The sequence below is a fragment of the Camelina sativa genome, chromosome 4 (genome assembly GCF_000633955.1).
Source record: "Camelina sativa cultivar DH55 chromosome 4, Cs, whole genome shotgun sequence".
Classification (NCBI taxonomy): domain Eukaryota; kingdom Viridiplantae; phylum Streptophyta; class Magnoliopsida; order Brassicales; family Brassicaceae; genus Camelina; species Camelina sativa.
The window spans coordinates 9,582,772-9,605,558 of NC_025688.1; the positions used below are offsets into that span (position 1 = coordinate 9,582,772).

Sequence of the window (22,787 nt, forward strand, 5' to 3'; positions counted from 1 at the left end):
AAAAAGTCGTAAGCTTTATTGAGGGACGAATCATAATAGAATAGAGAAAAAGATGAAGATCGGAATTTGCAAAAAGCTGTGAGCTTTTGATCAGCTTACCTGAGAAAAACCCAAACTTGATTTTGGGTATCACGACTTGATGTTACAGCTAAAGTCAAAGGAGTCGTAGTGTGTCGACGTGTTCAGCTGATGTGTGGGCGGAGCTGACGTGTCAAAATAAAGGGGTTTCATTGGTCGAGCGGATGCGGATGACATGCTGGGCTGTGATTGGCTCATTTGAAATTTGTGACCGTTGTTGACCATTGACCGAGGAAGAAACTTAAATCGAGTTTTCTTCATTCTTTCTTTCATTATTTGAATATCTCCTTTGAAACTCTCTTTTATTGTAAAAACCTAAAAACAACTCGAATTGGTCTAGATCTTTTGGTAAGATCTTCATCATTTGAGATTCAACTCTCATTTTATGAGCGTCAGTTGGATTTGATTGTATTTGCAAATTTGAATTGAAGAAGTGTTGGATTTATCCTTTATCAGAGGTATCAGAGCTAATACGAACCTCGGAGAAGATGACGGAGACTCGTGCTCAGGCACAGGCTAGAGAAGCGGCGACTCGCGATGCCGAAGAATCGTCAAATGCTTGGATCGTGAAAGCTTTGGTGGAGCAAGACTCGAGGATTGCAGAGAATTATGCGGAGATGTTTGCCGTGATTCGTATGATGGCGGAGAAGGTGGATAACTTGGTGGCGGTGAATCCACAGATGTCGTATAGTTCATCTCCTCCGACAATAGAGAAGGCTGATTATAACTGTTTCCCGACGGAGGTACCACGCAGAGCAAGATCGGGTAATCCATATAACTATTCTGGAATGACTCGTCTAGCTAGGTTGGACTTTCCTAGGTTTGATGGTGAATGAATTAAGGATTGGTTGTTTAAGGTTGAGCAGTTCTTCCAATTGGATTTTACTCCGTATGAGATGAAGGTTCAGATGTGTGCTATACATTTTGATGGATCAGCTGCTGCTTGGCACCAATCTTTATTTGAATCGGATTTGGGAAGAACAATGTTGAATGATTAGGTATCCTATAAGCTGCTATTGAAAGAGAGGTTTGAGGATGCTTTGGATGATCCTATTGCGGAGTTAAAGATATTGCAGGAGACAGGGGGAATTAAGGAGTATAACGAGAAGTTTGAGCTTATACGTTTGAGATTAAGATTGCCTGAAGACTATTTGGTTCGTGCATACTTGGCGGGTCTTAGGACTGATACTCAAATGCACATTCGAATGTTTCAACCTCAAACTATAAGGCAATGCTGGATGTTGGGTAAGTTGTATGAACAGGCTCATCCTAGGAAGGGAAGTGGTATGACATCAAATGGATGGCAGAGTAACAAATGGCAAACGGGTGGCAATGTTCAGCCTAAGGCCGGGGTTGCTAACAATTCTGATTGGGTGCAGAAGACTGGCAACTTTGAATCGACTTACAGGCCTAAGGATAACACAATGCAGCCACGCAAGTTCCTATCGACAGAAGAGATGAATAAAAGGAGGTCGCAAGGATTGTGCTTTTTTTGTGATGAGAAATATTCACCAGAACATTTTCTCACTCACAAGAAGAAACAATTGTATATGATGGATGCAGATGAAGTGGAAGAAAAGACTGATGAGCTTTGTGTCGAAGAGGATGAGGGACCAGATATGGTTCAAGATAGGGCTCAAGTTTCAGTAAGTGCAGTGGAAGGTACAAATGACTTTTGGACTATGAGAGTCAGAGGTTATTATGGGAAGCAGAGTGTGGTCATGTTACTGGACTCGGGTTCCACTCATAATTTTATGGATCTGGGGACACTAGCAAGGTTGAAAATTCCATCGACTCAACCATGTCTCACTAAGGTTTTTGTTTCTGATGGTCAAAAGGTGGGAGTATCCGGTAAAATGGAAAAGTTTAATTGGAGTTTCAGGGATACATCTTTCGAAGCAGATATGATGGTGATACCGCTGAGGGGTTGCGACATAGTGTTGGGGGTACAGTGGTTGAAACCGTTGGGAACTATAACATGGAATTTTGACACTTTGGAGATGAGCTTTAAGTGGGGATTGAAGAATGTTCATCTTCGAGGGATTAAGCAAGGGTTTGTTAGAGAAGTTAAGGCAACGAAGCTCAACAAGATGAAAGAGAAAGATGTGCAGTTATCTATGATATGTGTTGAGCAAGTTCCTGAGGAGAGTGAAGTGATGTTATGCTCCGTAGAAATGCAAACTGGGAAAGAAGAAGAACACCCGAAGTTTGCAGAGTTGATTGAAGGGTTCGCTGACATTTTTGAGGAACCGACTGCTCTACCACCCTTCCGGGCTAATCACAATCATAAGATTCCACTTATGGAGGGGTCTAATCCTATTAACCAACGTCCCTATAGGTATGCATTGCATCAAAAAAATGAGATTGACAAGCTGGTGAAAGATATGTTGGTTGGTGGTAGTATACAAGCGAGCAACAATCCTTATGCATCCCCAGTGGTGTTAGTGAAGAAGAAAGATGGTAGTTGGAGACTATGTGTTGATTACAGGGGTCTGAATGGGATGACTGTTAAGGATCGGTTTCCTATACCTTTAATAGATGATCTAATGGATGAACTGGGAGGTTCGGTGATCTTTTCGAAGATAGACTTGCGAGCAGGGTATCATCAGGTCAGAATGGATCCTGCTGACATCTACAAAACGACTTTTAAGACACATAGTGGACATTACAAGTACTTGGTGATGCCGTTCGGATTAACCAATGCACCAGCTACGTTTCAGAGTTTAATGAATGAAGTTTTCAGGGCTTTTCTGAGGAAGTTTGTGCTCATATTTTTTGACGATATCCTCATTTACAGCTCGACTCTGGAAAATCATTTGTTACATGTGGAAGAGGTGTTTAAAGTGATGTGAAGTAATAGTTTGTATGCTAAGAAGAGCAAGTGTGCATTTGCGGTGAAGAGAGTGGAATATTTGGGCCATTACATTGAGGCTATGGGAGTTTCTACTGATCCCCAAAAGTTGGTGGCGGTAAAAGACTGGCATGTTCCCAAAACAGTGAAGCAAGTGAGAGGGTTCTTGGGTTTGGCAGGTTATTATCGCAAGTTTGTGAAGAGTTTTGGTGTGATTGCGAGACCTTTGCATGATCTTACCAAGAAGGATGCATTCATGTGGAATAATTCGGCTGCACAAGCTTTTGTCCAACTCAAGAGTGCCTTATGTGAAGCTCCAGTGTTAGCACTTCCACGTTTTGAAAAACCTTTTGTCGTTGAAACTGATGCTTGTGGGGTGGGAATTGGAGCAGTATTAATGCCGGAAGGTCACCCAGTGGCTTTTATCAGCCGACACTTGCGTGGTAAGCAACTGCATTTGTCGATTTATGAGAAGGAATTGCTTGCTATCGTGTTTGCAGTTCAAAAATGGCGCCATTATTTGCTTCCAAATCACTTTGTGATTAAAACGGATCAGAGAAGTTTGAAGTATTTTTTTGGAGTAAAGGTTGAACACGCCAATACAACAACAATGGCTTCCCAAGTTATTGGTTCCGGCTGACATGGAGTTGCGAGATGACATTCTCAAGTGGTTGCACGGTTCTGGTTATGGGGGACATTCTGGCCGAGATGCAACATGTCAACGAGTTAAGGGTCTTTTTTACTGGAAGGGGTTAGCCAAGGATATTCACCAGTACATACGGAGTTGCAGTGTGTCAACGGTGTAAGTATAATACTTCAGCTTCTCCTGGGTTACTTCAACCTTTACCAATTCCTGAGACCATTTGGACTGATTTATCCATGGATTTCATTGATGGGTTGCCTCCTTCCTTTAGGAAATCAGTTATCTTTGTTGTTGTTGATCGTTTGAGCAAGGCTGCCCATTTCATGGCACTTTCACATCCTTATTCTGTTGTGACGGTGGCTCAGGCTTTCATGGACAACGTATTCAAGTTACATGGTTTCTCTAAGACTATTGTCAGTGATCATGATACTGTTTTTCTCAGTGAGTTCTGGAAAGAGTTGTTTGCGTTGCAGGGCGTGTCATTGAACTATTCTAGTGCTTACCATCCTCAGTCTGATGGGCATACTGAGGTGGTTAACAGATGTTTGGAGACATACTTACGTTGTATGTTCAGTGATCGTCCTCATCTTTGGAGTAAATGGTTGCCATTGGCGGAGTTTTGGTACAACACCAACTTCCACACAGCCATTCCAATGACACCTTACGAGGCTGTATATGGTCAACCTCCACCCATTCATTTGCCTTATCTTCCGGGAGAATCAAAGGTTGCTGTTGTGGCTCAATGTTTGCATGATCGGGAAAACATGCTTCTTTTGCTCAAATTTCATTTATTGAGAGCACAACATAGGATGACGCAGAACGCAGATCTTCATCGTACTGATAGGAAGTTTGAGATTGGTGATGTGGTGTTTGTGAAGTTGCAGCCTTATCGACAGCAGTCAGTGGTGTTGCATTCCAATGAGAAGCTTGCTCCGAAGTATTTTGGACCTTACAATATATTGGATCGTTGTGGTGCGGTGGCTTACCGGTTGGACCTACCTTCTTCTTCTAAAATACATCATGTATTTCATGTTTCGTAGCTCAAAGCTTCGGTTGGTCGAGTATTGGCTACTACCGAGCTTCCTTCTGTGGCTTATGATGCTTTGCTTAAGGAACCTGATCGTATTCTGGAGAGGAAGATGGTTAACAGGCAGAGAAAGGCTGTTACTATGGTACTTATCAAGTGGACTAAACAGGCTGTAGAGGAAGCTACTTGAGAGTATTTGTTTGATATCCGCAAGAAATTTCCTGCATTCGAACCTTGAGGACAAAGTTCTTTCAAGGCGGGAGATTTGTTACAGCTAAAGTCAAAGGAGTCGTTGTGTGTCGACGTGTTCAGCTGATGTGTCGGCGGAGCTGACGTGTCAGAATAAAGGGGTTTGATTGGTCGAGCGGATGCGGATGACATGCTGGGCTGTGATTGGCTCATTTGAAGTTTGTGACCGTTGTTGACCATTGACCGAGGAAAAAGCATAAATCGAGTTTTCTTCATTCTTTTTTTCATTATTCGAATATCTCATTTGAAACTCTCTTTTATTGTAAAAACCCAGAAACAACTCGAATTGGTCTAGATCTTTTGGTAAGATCTTCATCATTTGAGATTTAACTCTCGTTTTATGAGCGTCAGTTGGATTTGATTGTATTTGCAAATTTGAATTGAAGAAGTGTTGGATTTATTCTTTATCACTTGAATCGCTCAAGCTCTTCTTGCTCAGCTTTTTTACTCATAGAGAGAGAGACTGATGAAAAAAAAATAACTTGTTGCGGAAGCTAAAGAAGACTATTTGGGAAGGGACTGTTATCTCCTACACTCGCGTCTACAATAAACCTTGTGCTACCTATTATTTTGGGTATCATTGGTATCCTCTAGACCCACCCATGAACTAAGGAATCGCTATTTTTTCATAAACCGGTCAGAAACCGGTTTGTGATTTATAATAATAATTGGTCCAAAGGTGTTAAAGATTCTCGGATGAGATCAAAAGAACGATACGTACGCACTACTGATTTTATCAACAACAAATCACTTGTCTCTTTTTTATTTTTTTCACACATTCTATTGAGTTTCGTGAGAGCAAACACCAAAGTCCAAAATAATTTAAAAGAGAAACTGAAAATCCAAATTTGAAGTCATCATCTTCTTTTCTTTTTCTTCTGGACTTAGTAGTCTCTTTAGTTAATATCCACTTGAGGAACAATACCACCAGCTTGAATGATTTGTTTCTCAAGCTGCAACAACAACAACAATGGTTTAACTGGTCATCATCAAGTTGATTCATAAGAGTAGCCCAAAAAACAGAAATGGATTCTCTATTCACACTTACATTGAACAAATCTTGAAGCTTTGACTTTAACGTCTTGTACTCGATATCCACTTGCTGCAAACATCTCACACAACTGTAACAGGATATTTAATTACTCCACAAATCTCAACCAATAGGTCCCAGAAGAAAAAACGATAACAATATCTTGAACAAGCTCACCCTTCGAAGTTCTGAGCTTCACAAAAGTCCTTGAAGCTAACACACAATGCTTTGACCCTCTTGGCACCAACACTGCAAAGAAACAAGACACAGCTTCTTCAATCTATCAAAGCACACACACACACACACAACTTCAGCTACTAAAGATGTTATAAGGACAAAAGCAAGAACATTACCTTGAGCTACTACCCTTCAATTGATGCACACTCGCGCCTACCGTACTAAAATCTACAGCTCCCGTGGTCTGGTCCCTGAAAGATATACACAAGCAATAACGAATCTAGCCAAACTTCTAATGGAAGAAGACTGAATTGACTTTGAGAGTGAGAAATGAGAGACTTACAAAGCTCTAGCCATGTTACTGATAAGTTTCACACAATCTTCAAAGAAAAGAGAGAGCACCTCAGCCACAAAATCAGGGCTTCCATCATCTTGAAGCTTTTTCAACTCAGTAAACTGATCATCCAAAAAACCCTTCACAAAAAAACAAACAAGCAATGATCTAAACCAAACCCATCACCCATGAATCAAAAAGTTTTAACCTTTACACAGCTCAAATCCCTAAAAAAAAAAGATAATAACTTGTAAGAAACACAAAATCTACAGAAACAAACCTTAAAGATTCAATCTTTCTTCAGTTTTATCACAAATCTATGCAATATAGGAGTAAATCTAGTGTCTATGATCTATATTAGCTTAGCTATAACCAAAAAGACATGTGTTGGGAATGAATTGGGTTCGAAGATTTGTAGAAGATTGAAACCTGTTGGTAAAGAGAAATGGTGTGATCACGGAATTGCCGCTGCAACTGAGAAATGAGAGCGTCCATGAGAGAAGAGTGAAGCGGAGACTAGGAGAGGAGATTTTTGACTTGGAGTTCTGGAAATAGCCAATCCCAAGAAGAAAGAAACACAATTGTGTCTTGTCTTTCTCACGAATTATATAACGCTTCTGCCATCAATGACTTTTTTTTTTTTTTTTTTTTTTTTTTTTTTTTTTTTTTTTTTTTGATATGCNATTCTCGTCTTCAAAATTCTTTTTTTTAAGTGAAGTGATTTGCAAGACCACTCTCTTTTGGGGTTAAGACCTTCCTTTTCTCCTAATGTCTTCGATTAGGTTGGAAAGTGAACTTTTAGACTGAAAAACTTGTTTCCTTGTAGCCGCAATCTTCTGTTTATTACTTTTTCGTCTCTTTTCTTTGAAATTGTAGTTCTGTTGAAAGGTTTGTGTTTGATTGTTCTTATTTTCCTGAGTCAAGATCTTCGTTTTCTTTCATTGAGCGTTGTGTTTGGAGCTCTGGTATCTTGGGTAGTAAGTGTTTGGTATTGAGTCAGTGGTTGGAAGGTGCTAGCGGTGAATTAAGTATGTCGTCGGCGATGGACAAGGCGTTGATGGCGATGTCGCTAGAAGAAGAGGAGGAGGTTCCTTTTGAGATGCCAGACCTCCCTGAGTTTATGTCTATGGAGAGAAATGCTTTGAGTCTTATTGGGAGAACTCTAAATCCGTCTGTGCAATCTATGAAGGATCTAATCCGTGTTATGCCAAGGAAATGGCAGAAACCTGGAAGGATGAGGGGAGTGGCTCTCTCGAATGAAATATTTCAGTTCATCTTCAACTCAGAACATGATCTGCTGGAAGTTTTAGCGAAAGGGACTCATACTTACAATGATTGGTCAGTGGTAGTGGATAGGTGGTATGAACATCCGCCGGCTAATTATTTGCAAGTTATACCTATTTGGGTCCAAATTTGGAATGTTCCTATCAATTTCTATACAGTTAAGGCTATTACGGCTTTGGGGGAATTGATTGGTGAAGTAAAAGAAGTAGCTTTTGATCCAGATAAACCTCAAGTGCAAGAATTTGTGAGGGTGAAGGTTCTTTTTGATGTTTCCAGACCGCTGAGGAGATCCAAGGAGGTTAGGTTACCTCAGGGTGGCTCTACTGTGGTGCGCTTTCAATATGAGAGAATTCAAAAAAGGTGCTATGAGTGTCAGAGGTTGACACATGATCGAGATGCTTGTCCTATTTTGGTTAAGAAAAAACAAAAAGAGACAGAGGCTCGGAGAACAGGGAATCCTATTCAAAGCTTAGCCAAGCCCCTGTTTCTTAAGGAGTCTGATCCTTTGTTTGGAGTATTGAGAGAAGATCAAGTTGGGGTAGATCCTGCTACTGGTAGACAAAGGATTGCTAATGAGGTCTTGGAAGGAATGAGGCAGTACATTTTGGTAAACAATAATGAAGAGAGGTCGATTAAGATAGCCAAGATAAGGAAGTCTATCAGTGAAGTGGAAAAAGATCCTATTGCTAAGAAGACCATTCTCAGAATGGAAGCGACCCCGGTGGTTCATCTGGATGTGAACAAGGATAAGGGTTTAGTTTTTGGTTTTGACGAAGGTGATCAAAGGATGTTGGCGGAGTCCAGTGCAGGTAATACTATGAGTGGAGTAGTTCCGGATTTGAGTTCTTTTCCCAGTAAAGCTTGGGTGGAGGATTTCCAGAACTCTGTGGGCAATAAAGAGTTTGGGGATTATTTGGCTTTGTCTCAACCTTGTCAGAATAGAGTAACGGGTTTTAGGGCTGGCTTCTCAGAAGCGGGTCCTTCCGGCTCTAATACTAAAGCTAAGGCAAAACCAAGGAAAAGACTTCCATCCAGATTAAGGAATGCTAAAGCAAAGGATTCAAAGCTTCCAATAGTAGCTCAAATGGTGCAGATGGATTTAGAGTGTGGGGTGAAGGATAAAAGAAAAGCAGAGAATGAAGGTTCTAGCACTGCTAAATGTTTAAAGCTAAACCCTTTGAAGGTGATCCCAAACGAGGGATCGCCCAATGGTTAATGAGCATCATTAGCTGGAATTGCCAAGGCTTGGGACGGTCTCAAGACTTGGTGATTCCCCGTCTCAAGGAAATGCGTAAAAAACATTTTCCTGAGATCTTGTTTCTGATGGAGACTATGCATAGTAGAAATAGGCTGTTTGATATTCAGTGTCTTTTGGTTTATGATCGTTTATATACGGTGGAGCCAGTGGGTAAGTGTGGTGGATTGGCTCTTTTGTGGAAAAGTAGTGTCCAGTTGGACTTTTTGTATGAGGATAAGAATCTAATTGACATCCAAGTGCAGTTCGGTGCTGTAAACTTTTTCCTCTCTTGCGTGTATGGTGATCCGGATAGCAGTCTGAGGGATAAGGTGTGGGAAAGAATTTCTAGATTTGGAGTTGGAAGAAAGGACAAATGGTGTATGGTAGGTGATTTCAATGCCATATTACACAATGGGGAAAAAATTGGTGGTCCGAGGAGGCAAGAGTCTTATTTCAAATCTTTCTCTCAGTTGTTGGAAGCTTGTGGGTTGATGGAGCTGTCAAGTACAGGAAATAAATTTACTTGGGCAAGAAGAAGAGGAGATTATTGGGTGCAATGCAGGCTTGATAGAGCGTTTGGGAATCAAGCTTGGTGTGATGCCTTTCCTGCAACCAATCAAGCTTTCCTTGAAATGAGAGGGTCTGATCATAGACCTGTTCTCATTGGTCTAATGGCATCTCAGGAAGTTTACAGGGGGCAATTTCGATTTGATAAAAGGTTCCTAAACAAAAAAGAGGTTAAGGCTGCTATTAAAAAAGCGTGGAAGCCAGGCTTATCTAATAGGGGTTTTCTGGTGTCTCAAAGATTGAGAGATTGTAGAAAAGCGTTGAGTTCTTGGAAAAAAAAGAATAATCTCAACTCAAAACAGCAGATCCATCAGTTGGAAGCAGTTCTTGAAAATGTTCAGTCTCAACAATGGCCCAATTTACAGAGATTGCATGTTTTGAAAAAGGAGTTAGCAAAATCTTACTTCAAGGAAGAAGAATATTGGAGGCAGAAAAGTCGAAAGAAGTGGTTGAGATCAGGTAACAGAAATTCTAAGTTCTTCCATAATGCAGTTAAAGGCAATAGGGATCATAAGAGAATAGATCAGTTAAGAGATGCAAATGGAGAACTTATGAAATCTGAAGCTGCTAAAGGGGAAGTGGCATCGGCATATTTCAATCTTCTTTTCAAATCGTCTAATCCTCGATCCTTTCAGCAATGGTTTTATGGTTTCCCAGCCAGAGTAACAGAGGAGATGAATGATTCTCTCATGGAAAAAATATCGGCTGAAGAGATTAAAGAGGCTGTGTTTTCAATTGATCCTTCCAGTTCTCCGGGTCCAGATGGCATGTCTGGTTTGTTCTTCCAGAAATATTGGTCAACAGTTGGTGCACAGGTAATTACGGAGATCCAAGGTTTTTTCGAAGATGGTGTATTCCCTGTGGAATGGAATTATACACATTTGTGTCTCCTGCCTAAAACCCACAATCTGGTTGAAATGAGTGACTTGAGACCAATAAGTCTTTGTTCTGTGCTTTATAAGGTGATCTCCAAAATATTAGTCAAGAGAATGCAACCGTTACTCCCGGTAATTGTCTCTAGCAACCAGTCTGCGTTTGTGTCTGAAAGATTGATCACTGATAATATTTTGGTTGCAAATGAAGTTGTACATGGTCTCAAAACTAATAAGGAAATCTCCTCCCAGTTTATTGCAGTTAAAACGGATATGTCCAAGGCCTACGATCGAGTAGAGTGGAGTTATGTGAGAGCGTTGCTAAATGCTTTGGGATTCCATGGTCGGTGGGTGGAATGGATTATGCTCTACATAACGACAGTAACCTTCTCGGTTCTCATTAATGATCAACCATTTGGTATGATCTTTCCTCAGCGAGGCCTGCGTCAAGGAGATCCATTGTCACCCTTTCTGTTTGTGCTCTGTACTGAAGGCTTGACTTATTTGCTCAATAAAGGACAAGAAGAAGGGAAATTACAAGGTATCAAATTCTCAGAAGATGGTCCGGAAGTTCATCATCTCTTATTTGCGGATGACAGCCTCTTTATGTGTAAGGCGGACCTGGAGCAGGTGTCCTTTCTCCAAGAAGTCTTGAGTAAGTATGGAGCAACTACGGGTCAAACTATAAATCTGAGTAAGTCCTCAATTACCTTTGGTTCAAAAGTGAATCCACTTTCAAAGAGTGGTATCCAAGCAAAAATGGGTATCTCAAAGGAAGGTGGTGCAGGTAATTATCTGGGTATGCCTGAAAGTTTTAGTGGGTCAAAGGTGGAGTTATTGAGCTACATCAAAGAGAGGCTAAAAGCAAAACTGTCGGGATGGTATGGAAGATTCTTATCTCAAGGAGGCAAGGAGGTTCTCTTGAAATCAGTCGCTATGGCGATGCCAGTCTTTGTGATGTCATGCTTTAAGTTACCAAAATCTACCTGTTCTACTCTGGCTAGTGCTATGGCGGATTTTTGGTGGGGTAATGCTGAGCATACAAAAGGAATACATTGGCAAAGCTGGGAGAAGCTCTGTCTACCAAAAGAACAGGGAGGTTTAGGTTTCAGGGACATACCATCTTTCAATCAAGCCCTCTTGGCGAAACAAGCTTGGAGAATTTTTCAATACCCCAACAGTATCTTTGCTTTGGTAATGAAGAGTAGGTATTTTCCGGACTATGACTTTTTGGATGCAGAGCTTGGTGTTAGTCCCTCCTATGCTTGGAGAAGTATCCTCCACGGAAGAGAGCTTCTATCTAGGGGACTAGAGAAGAATGTTGGTAATGGAAGATCAATTCAAGTGTGGATTGATGACTGGATTGAAGATGAGGGGTAGAGAGCTCCATGGAAGAAAAATATTTTCTTCAATCCAGCTTTGAGGGTGTCGGATTTGATTGACAGGGAGAAAAGGGATTGAGATAATGAATTATTGGAATTTCACTTTTTCCAGCAGATATCATTCTAATAAAAAAAATCAAGCCAGTAATGGAGGTTGATGATTTTTATGCTTGGAAACATAACAAAAGTGGTGATTTCTCAGTTAAATCGGCTTACTGGTTAATATCTCAATCAGCCAATCCCCAGATCAGAGAGGAGGTAAACCAACAACCTTCAACAAACCCTTTAAAGTCTGAAGTTTGGGCATTGCAAACAGATCCAAAGCTCAAGGTTTTTTTGTGGAAAGTCTTGTCCGGGCTCTACCGGTTACGTTTGCTTTAAAAAAAAAGGGATGAAGATGGATGATACTTGTCAGATTTGTGGAACTGAGGAAGAGACGATAAATCATGTCTTGTTCTCTTGTTCTTTTTCGAGACAAGTTTGGGCTCTTTCAGGTATTCCATCTCCTGAAAGGGGTTTTCAGGAGGGTTCTGTTTTCTCCAATGTACACTATCTCATGTCAAATAGAAGAAACAGGCTGTGGCCTGAGGATTTTGGTAAGATTTTCCCATGGACTATATGGAGGATTTGGAAAAACAGAAATCTTGTTTCCTTTGAAAGTAAAGCTTTCACTCCTCAAGATTTGGTTCAAAAAAGTCAAGATGACCTGTTGGAATGGTCTGAGGCTCAAATTCTTGATAGCGCTGAGGAAGAAGAAGAAGTTGAAAAGGGTAGCAGAGGCTTTGAAGGAAGGTCCAAAGAAATGAGACAAGGTAAAAAGGAATGGAAGGCTCCTCCTCTGAATTGGTTAAAATGTAACATTGGAGTTTACTGGTCCTATAGAAACAAATTGGCGGGTGGGGCTTGGGTCCTTCGAGACCACAAAGGAGTTGTTCTGTTGCATAGTAGGACAGCTTTTACTTTGGTCAAAGACAAGAAGGAAGCTCAGTTCAAAGGTTTAGTGTGGGCCATGGAAAGTATGCACAGTCATCGAGTTGAGAATGTGATTTTCGCCTTGCAGGATGAGTGCTTGGTAAAAGCGATTGCTAAACCTGCAGTTTGGCCTTCATTTAGATATCAATATATGGAGGTGAGTTTTTTGTGTACATATTTCAAAAAATGGAAATTCTTTTTGGAAAACTTTTCCTCAAACAGAGGAGCTTCTCTGATAGCTAAGAGTGTGACCGAAGAGGGACGTTTTCACTCATATGTTGCCAAAAGTCATCTATTCTGGTTAGATGGGCTATTTGCTGAAGAAAGAGCATCAGCTGCTGTTTGAGGTAAAGTTTTTAAGTCATATGGTAGAGGTTTTGTTCCCTGGTAGTTTGGTTAAAAGCTAGTTGTAGTGTTTTGAGAGTTGGGAGGTGAAATTTTGTTTCCTCCTAGACTAGTTGTGGTTGGATTTGTAAAAAGTAACATCCGTCTAATATAATTCCAGTTGATCAAAAAAAAAATTTACATAAATATTTGGACATCTGTATGCATCTATAAAAAAATAAATAAAGGTTTTTGGAAAAATTTCGATTCTTAAAAAAAATCATACATGAATATTGCAACCTTTTATTTCGTTATTTTAATCACACATGAATGAAAGTAACATTTATACACTAGCAAACAACTTTAAACTAAAGAAAAAAATCTCTCAAAGAAAGAATTAAATCAAATAATAACTAGCTTTTGAGGAAAATAATATGCACAAATTGATGACATATAAAGAAACAAATAGTGTGCTAATTGCTAAAGTCTATTTATTCAAACTTCGTACCAAATAAAAAAAAAGTCTATTTATCCAAACTTGGATTTAAACACTTTATGTATCCCATGGTTAATTTGATTTGTATAGAAAACTTGTAATGATAAGAGTCCAAAGTATTTTGTGATTAAAACGTGATATCAAAAAGGTCTCTTACCACTACATTTGTAATTGGAAGCCTTAATTTTTGGACCATGACTTGCATTCATTTGTGACAAAAATGGTTGTCAGAAAGACAATGTTGAGGTTTGAGGACCATTGTTTTGGAGGACGAAAACGAAATCCAAAACATGAAATCATCCAAATCTTCGAAGCTTTAAACGTAGAATCGTTAGGTATGACATTGAGAATCTCCAACCTGGAAACTTGTTTTAGATGCGTTTGTTTCCTAAACCGAGAGTAATGAGAGATTATGTTGATTCTCATGAACAATGTGCAAAGATTCTTCTGAGTCTTAAACTTTTTCCAGACAAAACTCATTGAAGTGTCAACACTTCCAACGGTTAACTACAAACACATTTACTCCAATAAGAACAAAATTGAAACGACATCGTCGAATACAAGTCCTCTCCGACCAAAAATTATACCAATGGAAAAGAAACACACCAGAAGAATGGGTAATAAGAGAGCTTACATAACAAACAGATAGTAAGAAAATGTAACAAGTCTTAAAGACTCAACAATTATCACAAACAAAAAGCACAAATGATGAAATATAAGGTAAAAAGAATCAGCAATGGACTTTCCCTTTCCTCTTACTTAGGCAACGGCAGGCATGTCCTTGAGCCATGCGTCTAAGGGCTTACCGATGGAGTAAACAATGAAACCAATCTCCCTAAGCTTTTGTAGATTCATAATGTTCCTTCCATCGAACACGAAAGCCGGTTTCTGCATGTTGTCAAAGATCTTCTGGAAATCCAAGTTCTTGAACTCATCCCACTCGGTCATAATGCAGATACCGTGAGCGTCTTTGGTTGCCTCGTATGCGTCCCAAGTAACGCTCACTTGTTTCACTGTGGTTGGGCTCATTGGCTGCAAATGAAGAGGATGGTCCCAGTCAAACTTGTTCATGGATAAATCCCTCTGGATCTGCTCCTCAGTCACCTGCGGGTCGTAGATGCTTAACCTTGCTTTGTCTTCTAAAAGACCCTTGCACACATCGATGGCTGGAGTCTCCCTCGTGTCACCAGTATCTTTCTTGAACGCAAAACCAAGAACCGCAATCTTCTTGTTCGATACAGAGTTGAACATGGAGGAAACAACACGGTTCACGAACCTGCTCTTCTGGTAGTCATTGATCTTGATGACTTGCTTCCAGTACTCCGCCACTTCAGGGAGTCCATTGCACTCACAGATATAGACAAGATTCAAAATGTCCTTCTGGAAACACGAACCCCCGAATCCAACACTCGAGTTCAAAAACTTGGGACCGATCCTCGAGTCAGTACCAACCGCGTAAGACACTTGCGTGACATCAGCACCAGTGGCTTCACATAGAGCAGACATAGCATTGACAGATGAAATCCGTTGAGCCAAGAAAGCGTTTGCCGCAAGCTTTGAAAGCTCAGCAGACCAAAGATTAGTAGTTATGATTTGGCCTTCAGGAACCCAATGTGCATACACATCCTTGAGCGTCTGAACCGCTTTAAACCCTTCTGGAGTTTCCCGTCCTCCGATGAGAACACGGTCAGGGTTAAAAAGATCCTTAATCGCGGTTCCTTCAGCCAAAAACTCCGGGTTCGAAAGAATCTGAAACTTGATCCCTTTGCTGTTATGTGTCAAAATCTTCTCAATAGCTTCAGCTGTTTTAACAGGAACAGTCGACTTCTCAACCACAATCTTATCAGACACCGAAACATCAGCGATCATACGCGCAGCGCTCTCCCAGTAGGTAAGATCAGCGGCTTTACCAGCACCAAGACCTCTGGTTTTAGTGGGTGTGTTAACAGAAACAAACACAATATCAGCTTCCCTGACATGTTTCTCAACATCAGTGCTGAAGAAGAGGTTCTTGCCACGGCACTGCTTCACAACATCGTCGAGACCAGGCTCGTAAATCGGAAGCTGGTCACTGTTCCAAGCGTTGATACGCGGCACGGAGATATCCACAACAGCTACTTCAATGTCTGGACATTTCAGTGCAATCACTGCCATTGTCGGTCCACCAACATACCCAGCTCCAATACAACAAATCTTCACCATTTTCTGCTTATAAATCAAATTTTCACAAAGTCAATAACTTTATAATCAAAACCAAAACAGAGGATCAGCTAAAAAAGGTGGATCCTTTTTTCAAAATAGGCAAATATTAATTCACACAATTGGAGAAAACTTTTGTTCCAATTTCGGGATCCAGAATTGAGAAGGAACGAAAGAGACACGGACCAAAATTTTCAAAAAGATCGATCTTTTACAAACAAAAAAAAACAGAGTCAGATCTTAAATGAAAACATAACTACTAAACAATGAAATCGAATACTTCGTATATGAAAGCAACACATCATTAACGATCTAATCACGACGGATCTATTGGTTTTGGATCTGAGATTGACGATTCACAAAGCAGGGATCAGGAGACATATATAATGAAACGGTGAATTAGCGAAAAAAATGTATTAAGAGAAACGAAATTTGCATTAGAGTGATGTTTATGATTATAATCATTACCTCTGCTGGAGATTTTTTACACAGCTGACGAAATTTTTTTTTCCCTTCAGACACAAATTAGCGAGTGGAAATGGTGTTGTGAGGATGTAATGTATATATTGGAAGCAAGACGAAGAAGCAATGTTACGTTTTATAAGAATTTTGGGATTTCCGATTTTGCCCCTGACCGACCAGAGAGAGAGACTTAAGAAACCTGTAGGTTCGGTGGTGGTGGTGGGAGCACAGTGTTGATACTTTGATTGCAGTTTACATCTGGCATTATTATTATTTATTATTTTTATTTTTTTTCAAAGAAACGAGTGAATACGGTGTAAATGACGATGATAACCCTTGTGTTTTAAGTGCCGTACGCGGTTGTGGTACTGTCTGGTCATTAGTTAGATTTCGTCTGTCATGCACGAGTCTACGAGTGGAAAAAATAATTATTTGACCCAAATTCCTAGTGCTGGCCAGAAAATTAAACCAGTTTGAATGTACAAATCGAAAGCAAATTAAACTGAAAAAATAAGGGAATGAAAAATGCCACTTTTCAAATTAAAATTATAAGAAATGCCACTTTCAATTTTTTTTTTACAAATGCTATTTTTTATTTTATGCCATAAGAGTAAAAAGATACTTTTACACTTGAATTACTTAAAATTTTTGAAAAAAAAATAGAATAGTGGCAACAGTTTCAATTTTTTGGTAGACTAGATCCAACGCCCAATAAGATTTAGTCCACCTAAATTTGTCCTTCAATTTCTTAAGTGGACAAGTTGCACTTGGTTGGACTCTATTTGTTCACCTACACGTCTGGTGGCGCATCTACCGATCTTATTGTGTCTCCAGTAGACCAGATTTAACGTCCGAACAGGTTTTTGTCCACCACATGTTCTTCGGTCTTCTTAGTAGACCAAATCCGTTTGGTTGACAACACTTGTCCACCCCAATTATGTCCTCTGCTCTCTTAGTAGACCATTAGTGGACCATGTCCACTTGGTTGGTGATACTTGTCCATCAATAACATGAAACCATTTTCTCCACCCTAAGATCTGCTACGCATGTACCAATCTTATTGAGAAATATCATACTCTGCTTTGAGGAAAGCAATTTAGTCCACCGGATCTGGTCCATCGGAAAAAACTTGGATCAGATATCAGATCTGATACACTAAAATTGTATGGAGAAGGAAACAAATAGAAGAAACTCAAAATTGAGAAAATATTATACTCAGCCTTGAGGTGAGCATCTCCAGAACAGAACAAAACATGTTGTGGGTTAGATTGAATTCGTGTTTTTGAAAATTTTCTTTAGTTTGAAGAAAGAAAGAGGAGAGAAAAATAAAGAGAGGTGAGAGAAGAAGAGAGATGAGAGATCGAGAAGATAAAAACAGAAGAGAGATAATTGAGAAAGAAATATAAGAAGGGCATTTTTGTTATTTTCAATAAATTAAAGTGGGATATATGGTATTTTAGAAGAGGTTTAATTGAAAATGACATTTTCTTAAATAAAGGTACTGTACAAGGCATATATAATAACCCAAATCGAGTAGAAAACTGATGTAAAAATCGAATGGAGATTAAACTTAAAAATTGAAACGTAATCATACCAAATCAAATGGATATTTGAAATACCCTAATTCTAATACATTTATATAAGTAAAAGTACTGTTTAATAACTTATTTTAGGCCGAATAACTAAAATATACCAAAAAGAAATTATATTTAAATACCCGAAATGGAAAACCAAAAATCTTTTAAATTTCTAAATATTAAAACCAAGACTGAACCGAAAATATCCAAAAAAAAAATCTGAAATTTTCATGTTAGAATTGAGAGAAAAAATACCAAAAAATAGTTTGGTTTGAGAGAAAAAATACCAAAAAATAGTTTGGTTTGAGATTGGTTCCTTGTTCATGATCCAAAAACACGAACATAAACCAAGAGAAATCGAACCGAACTTAAGAAATATTGAATGGATACTATTATACTAAACTTGAGTCAGAAAGATTGAAAAAAAAAAAAAATTCATATCGAACCAAGACAATTCCGAATATTTGTATGCTCAAGACTACATATATATATTTTTTTTAAGACAACATATTACATTGAACCAAAAAATCACGAATTTTGAAACTAGGAGTGATATAATTATTTGAGTTTTCAATAATAGAATATTTGGAATGTTCAGATCAATAAAATTACGTACTTATGAGAGAAAACTGGATACACGACCACTTTATATATGTTATAGTATATTTTTAATATATAGTTACAAATATAAACAAACATAGATGTATTTATACAAAACTAAATCATCCTCGTTACGATTAGGGATATAGATAGGAAACAAACACTTCCATGTTGTAATAATTGATACGAAAGATTAGAAGAGCAAGAGATGAGATCGACAACCAAGTTGCTTAAACCGCCTCTTCATCAAAGAGACCCATGGGAACACTACTATCCACACATATGTTGGGAGGATTGTGTTTTATTTTTGTATCATATTATAGAAAAAAAAATCTCCTTGTCTCATATATTACGAATGAATATCTGAATTTAATTCATATAGTATTACTTATTTCTTATAAATAATATGAATTCTTACTTGTATAATTTTAGTTGTAAATTAATATAAATATATGTGTTTTTTTTGTCAACTAAATATATGTGTTTCTTATATTTTATATGTATAAGTTTTATTATATTTGTGTCTGATGATTATTTTCTTATTATTTTCTACAAAAATATATCGAAACCAAAATTCAAATTAACTATGCCCCTGTATCTTTCATATTTTTTTCTCCATGCTTGATATTTCATGGCCTTAAAATTAACACAAAAAAATTATTTACCCTATTTTGTTAATATTATGTGTTAGGTAAATATAGTGTGAACATATATGTTTAGATAATATTAAAAGAAATTCTAAATAATCATTTTAACAAAATATAATCAAGGAGAGAAAATGTTATGTCGTTTTATGTATTTTTTGAAATATTTAAACGATGTTTTATGTAGTTTTCAAAATGTCTATCAGTCACTCTTTTAGTATTTTATGAATCTCTATAATATATTTAGTACGAAAATTAAACTATTAAATAAACGATTTGGAGAATTCAAAAAGTATTTATATTGAATAATTTTGATTTAATAATTTTTAATAAAAAAGAAAAATTAGTAGCAATACTGAATATTTTTCAATATTGAATATTTTGATTTAATATAAAAAATGATGATTATGTGTCATGGATTGAGATATGCTCATCATCTTAATAAGAAAAACGTAAACAAATACCAAGCAAGGATAGCTTAGTTGGGAGAGCGTCAGACTGAAGATCTGAAGGTCGCGTGTTGGATCATGCTCACCGCATTTGTTTTACTTTTTACCTTTATTAACATAATTGCTCATTAATTCTTAACAGTTTCCTATCCTTGCTAGTTCCCTTGTGGATAAAAAAAAATAATCTCTCAACTATGAACACAAAGGGCAACACCATAAGTGCTTATCACTCACTAGTACATTTTTCACTTATCACATATCTCTGGTATATTAAGCACAACTTATGTCTCTTAGTTAGTCATAGAACTTAGGGTAAAGTCGAGAACATATATTTAATTCTTAAAGATCTTTAAAGATCTTTATATATTGGTATATAAGTATTAAACTCGAAGACAATGCTCACCCATAATAAGCCATACAATGCCACAATGGATGCACAAACTCGATCTACTCATATATATGAGTTGTTTAAAATGAGTGGATCATTCTCTTTTTAGCTGTGAATACAACTTAAAATCTGAAATAGAAAAACCTAAACTTCAGTATAAGAACTTGAAATTATAAAGAACTAGATTTTATAACCGTAGGTTGCGCCAAATTTTAATTTAAAATTATTTTTTATCTATATAAATTTTTGAGCATAAATCTATATAAACACTATTAACTACAATTATTTAGTCGTTGACTTTTGACATCTATTTTTTTTCAAAACAAATATTGTAAAGTGATTTTCAAGACATATTATAACTATTTTCTTTTTAATTACTATCTTTTTTTTCTTCGTCAATAGGGTTCCATTAATAACAAGGTGGGATTACAAGGTGAAATACAAGAGTTGGCAAGGATATCAATCCTTCCAGAGGCTTAAGCGGGCGAGCACAAAACACTCCTGGAGACTAAGGAGAAAAGACCCAAACAACTTAAAACATAACATCCCTTCAATTACAACCCGGATCGGAAAAAAGAGACCCAAATATTGACAATTAAAACTTAAATCTTTGAAAATTAAAACTTAAAACATATCTGAGACAAGAAAAACCACACAAACGGATGCTAATACAAGAATCTCCTAACCGCAAAATTTGACCCGGAATAAAGTGCCGTGCGACCTCTTTTTGTTGTTTCGGCGTGGAACTACGAGGCAGTGAGACAGCTTCAAACCCTAATGACTCTTCAGGAGGAAAGGAAGGAGATCTAGATCTACGATGGTGAGATTTCTTCATCTGAGGCAGTGAAAAAACCAGTTAAAGACTGCCTCTGCCATGGAGGACGGCCAGCTCTGAAGATGCGCGTGACTAAAACACAAGAACCAAGCCACTAAACCTAAAGATGAGAAGATTTAAGCTTTAAAAATTTAGATCTGGAAAACTAGATCTGATGCCGTTGGAAGAAAAAAGAGAGGGATGTACCGAGAAAAGAGAAACAAAGCTAAATAAAGAGAGAAAACCCGACTCCGGTGCTGAGAGGGATGTAACCTAGACTGGCGGCGATTTTAATTACTATCTTTCAATACACAAATTTTTATAAAAAGCATTTGATTCAATTTATGAAATATCAATTTTTTTTTTCTTTTTGATCATGTTATAAACTAATATTTCCCTTTCTATTTAATTTTTCCCATTTAAAATTTTATAAATACAATTACATAAATTTTGTTTTACATAAATTTAAAATTTACTTTCATTCTAAAACTCATTAAAACATTTAAAATTTCAAACTATGATCAGTTAAAAGAAAATTCGAATTATATTATTACCAGTAATAACAAATTATAATATTTTTTTCTTATTTTAACATTTCATTTATTTTACATAATTAATTTATTTTATTTATTTAAAATTTCTATTAATTATAAATAACATGAATATGCAATATATGAATATTTTAAGTTTATTTTAAAGTGATAAATAGAATGTTGCTTAGGTGGATGAATGCTTAGGGCAACCCCAATGGAGGGTTATATTTTTGGGCCTGTTAAAATTTTTAATTAATATATTATGTATTTTTAGTAGAATAAGAACTTAAGTAATCTTAATTAAATTTTTCCTCTCCAATGGTGGGTTTTAATTTTGAGTCTCTTAATTTGAATTTTTTTTTTGAAAATAAAAACTTTAAACAAAAATATGAAATTATTGCATTTGAGATATATGTTTACAAAATTATATGAGAAGATATATTCACTTTTTGCAGATTCCATCTATAGGCAGAAACAAACTATTTATTCACTTTTTGCAGAGTCCATAAAAATGTTAACCTATAGAAAAGGGCATAGGCATGCCTCTAGGTGTTGTCGTAATTCAGACCCATGATACACGACTAACAGATATTGATGGGTCCTTGACAATAGAACCCTGGCAAATTGACAAGGTGAAGATGTCATCATTGACAGAACATTCACTGAAGCATGTATCAGAAACAAAGCTTCTTACGTTGTCCACATTCTAGTTACATCATAAGTATACGATCCAATTGATAATATATGAAAAGAAACGCGATGAGATTCTCAATCCCAGTTTTGAGAAAAGGTGAAAGACCAACCTGGAAGTTCACAGAACAAGCTCCAATATTCCATATCTTGAAAGGCTCTGTGACAACCTTCTCCCTAGATCCAACTTCCCACAAGGTGACTTCACCGCTGGTACAACCAACTAAAAGTAACAAACAGTTATAACTTGAAACATGAGCCAAACAAAGCTCAAGTGCTCAACTCTGTTAGTCTCTACATGGAAGATGCAAACTTATATTTAGACCTCTGATAATAATGAATTAATATGAAAATCTGATAGCCAAAATTGGACTGTCAAAGAACTTTCAGCATTCTGACCTAAGCATCTCATAAGGCTCTAGCTTTAGTTTAGTGTAATACAATCGAAAAAGCAATCAACTAGTGAAGGGAGAAATGAACACAAACAAAACAGGTTCCGTATAATAGAGCAGCTCCACCATGTAATATTGAATAGAAGAAATTAGAACTCAAATTAAACTAGAAAACACTGATCTCTACGAGAAAGCCATATTGTTACATGTCCAGAGGTTTCAGTAGCAACCTTTGCAGCCATATTGGCAACACTTCCAATAGCATCCATTGCAGCCATATTGGCAGACAATGGAGGCTACACAATGCTTCTCAAATGAAATCGAACAAAACCATTGTAGACATATCCAAATTTATAGATATATATCCAACTATTAACAAAAAAAAATTAACAAGTATTCCCTGGTTATAAGAGAACAAAGGAAGATCTAAGAATGATATTGGATTCCAACACAATTGATATCAAACCATTGTAGACATATCCAAATTTATAGATATATATCCAAATTTGTTTTTAA

At 37.4% G+C, this 22,787-nt stretch overlaps 3 protein-coding genes across 4 annotated transcripts; 1 reads left to right on the forward strand and 2 right to left on the reverse strand.

The window, feature by feature from the left end:
- Positions 567–2,930, forward strand: LOC104783713. Its single transcript, XM_010508834.1, has 3 exons — positions 567–821; positions 936–980; positions 1,077–2,930. The coding sequence occupies exons 1-3, from the start codon at positions 567–569 to the stop codon at positions 2,928–2,930; spliced, it is 2,154 nt and encodes a 717-aa protein (XP_010507136.1).
- Positions 5,546–6,969, reverse strand: LOC104780176 (histidine-containing phosphotransfer protein 2). The gene is made up of 6 exons (XM_010504662.1): positions 6,819–6,969; positions 6,399–6,529; positions 6,232–6,306; positions 6,056–6,127; positions 5,897–5,969; positions 5,546–5,801 (listed from the first exon to the last, which is right to left on the reverse strand). The coding sequence occupies exons 1-6, from the start codon at positions 6,882–6,884 to the stop codon at positions 5,745–5,747; spliced, it is 474 nt and encodes a 157-aa protein (XP_010502964.1). The 5' UTR covers positions 6,885–6,969; the 3' UTR covers positions 5,546–5,744.
- On the reverse strand, positions 14,027–16,414 carry LOC104780177 (UDP-glucose 6-dehydrogenase 2). 2 transcript variants are annotated; one of them, XM_010504664.2, is made up of 2 exons: positions 16,191–16,414; positions 14,027–15,728 (listed from the first exon to the last, which is right to left on the reverse strand). In XM_010504664.2, exon 2 carries the CDS (start codon positions 15,723–15,725, stop codon positions 14,283–14,285), a length of 1,443 nt encoding a protein of 480 aa, XP_010502966.1. In that variant the 5' UTR covers positions 15,726–15,728; positions 16,191–16,414; the 3' UTR covers positions 14,027–14,282. The 2 variants fall into 2 exon arrangements, with proteins under 2 accessions (XP_010502966.1, XP_010502967.1); XM_010504665.2 differs by having other exon boundaries at positions 14,027–15,731; positions 16,191–16,377.

Excerpts from the sequence above, each read along its gene's own strand:
- LOC104783713 (XM_010508834.1), top strand. The coding sequence starts at position 567 with ATGACGGAGACTCGTGCTCAGGCACAGGCTAGAGAAGCGGCGACTCGC. Across the intron at positions 822-935 it reads ATAACTGTTTCCCGACGGAG|GTTGAGCAGTTCTTCCAATT; the intron begins GTACCACGCAGA and ends TGGTTGTTTAAG. Across the intron at positions 981-1,076 it reads TTACTCCGTATGAGATGAAG|GTATCCTATAAGCTGCTATT; the intron begins GTTCAGATGTGT and ends TTGAATGATTAG.
- LOC104780176 (XM_010504662.1), bottom strand. The coding sequence starts at position 6,884 with ATGGACGCTCTCATTTCTCAGTTGCAGCGGCAATTCCGTGATCACACC. Across the intron at positions 6,128-6,231 it reads TTGAAGGGTAGTAGCTCAAG|TGTTGGTGCCAAGAGGGTCA; the intron begins GTAATGTTCTTG and ends GTTTCTTTGCAG. Across the intron at positions 5,970-6,055 it reads GAAGCTCAGAACTTCGAAGG|TTGTGTGAGATGTTTGCAGC; the intron begins GTGAGCTTGTTC and ends ATCCTGTTACAG.
- LOC104780177 (XM_010504664.2), bottom strand. The coding sequence starts at position 15,725 with ATGGTGAAGATTTGTTGTATTGGAGCTGGGTATGTTGGTGGACCGACA.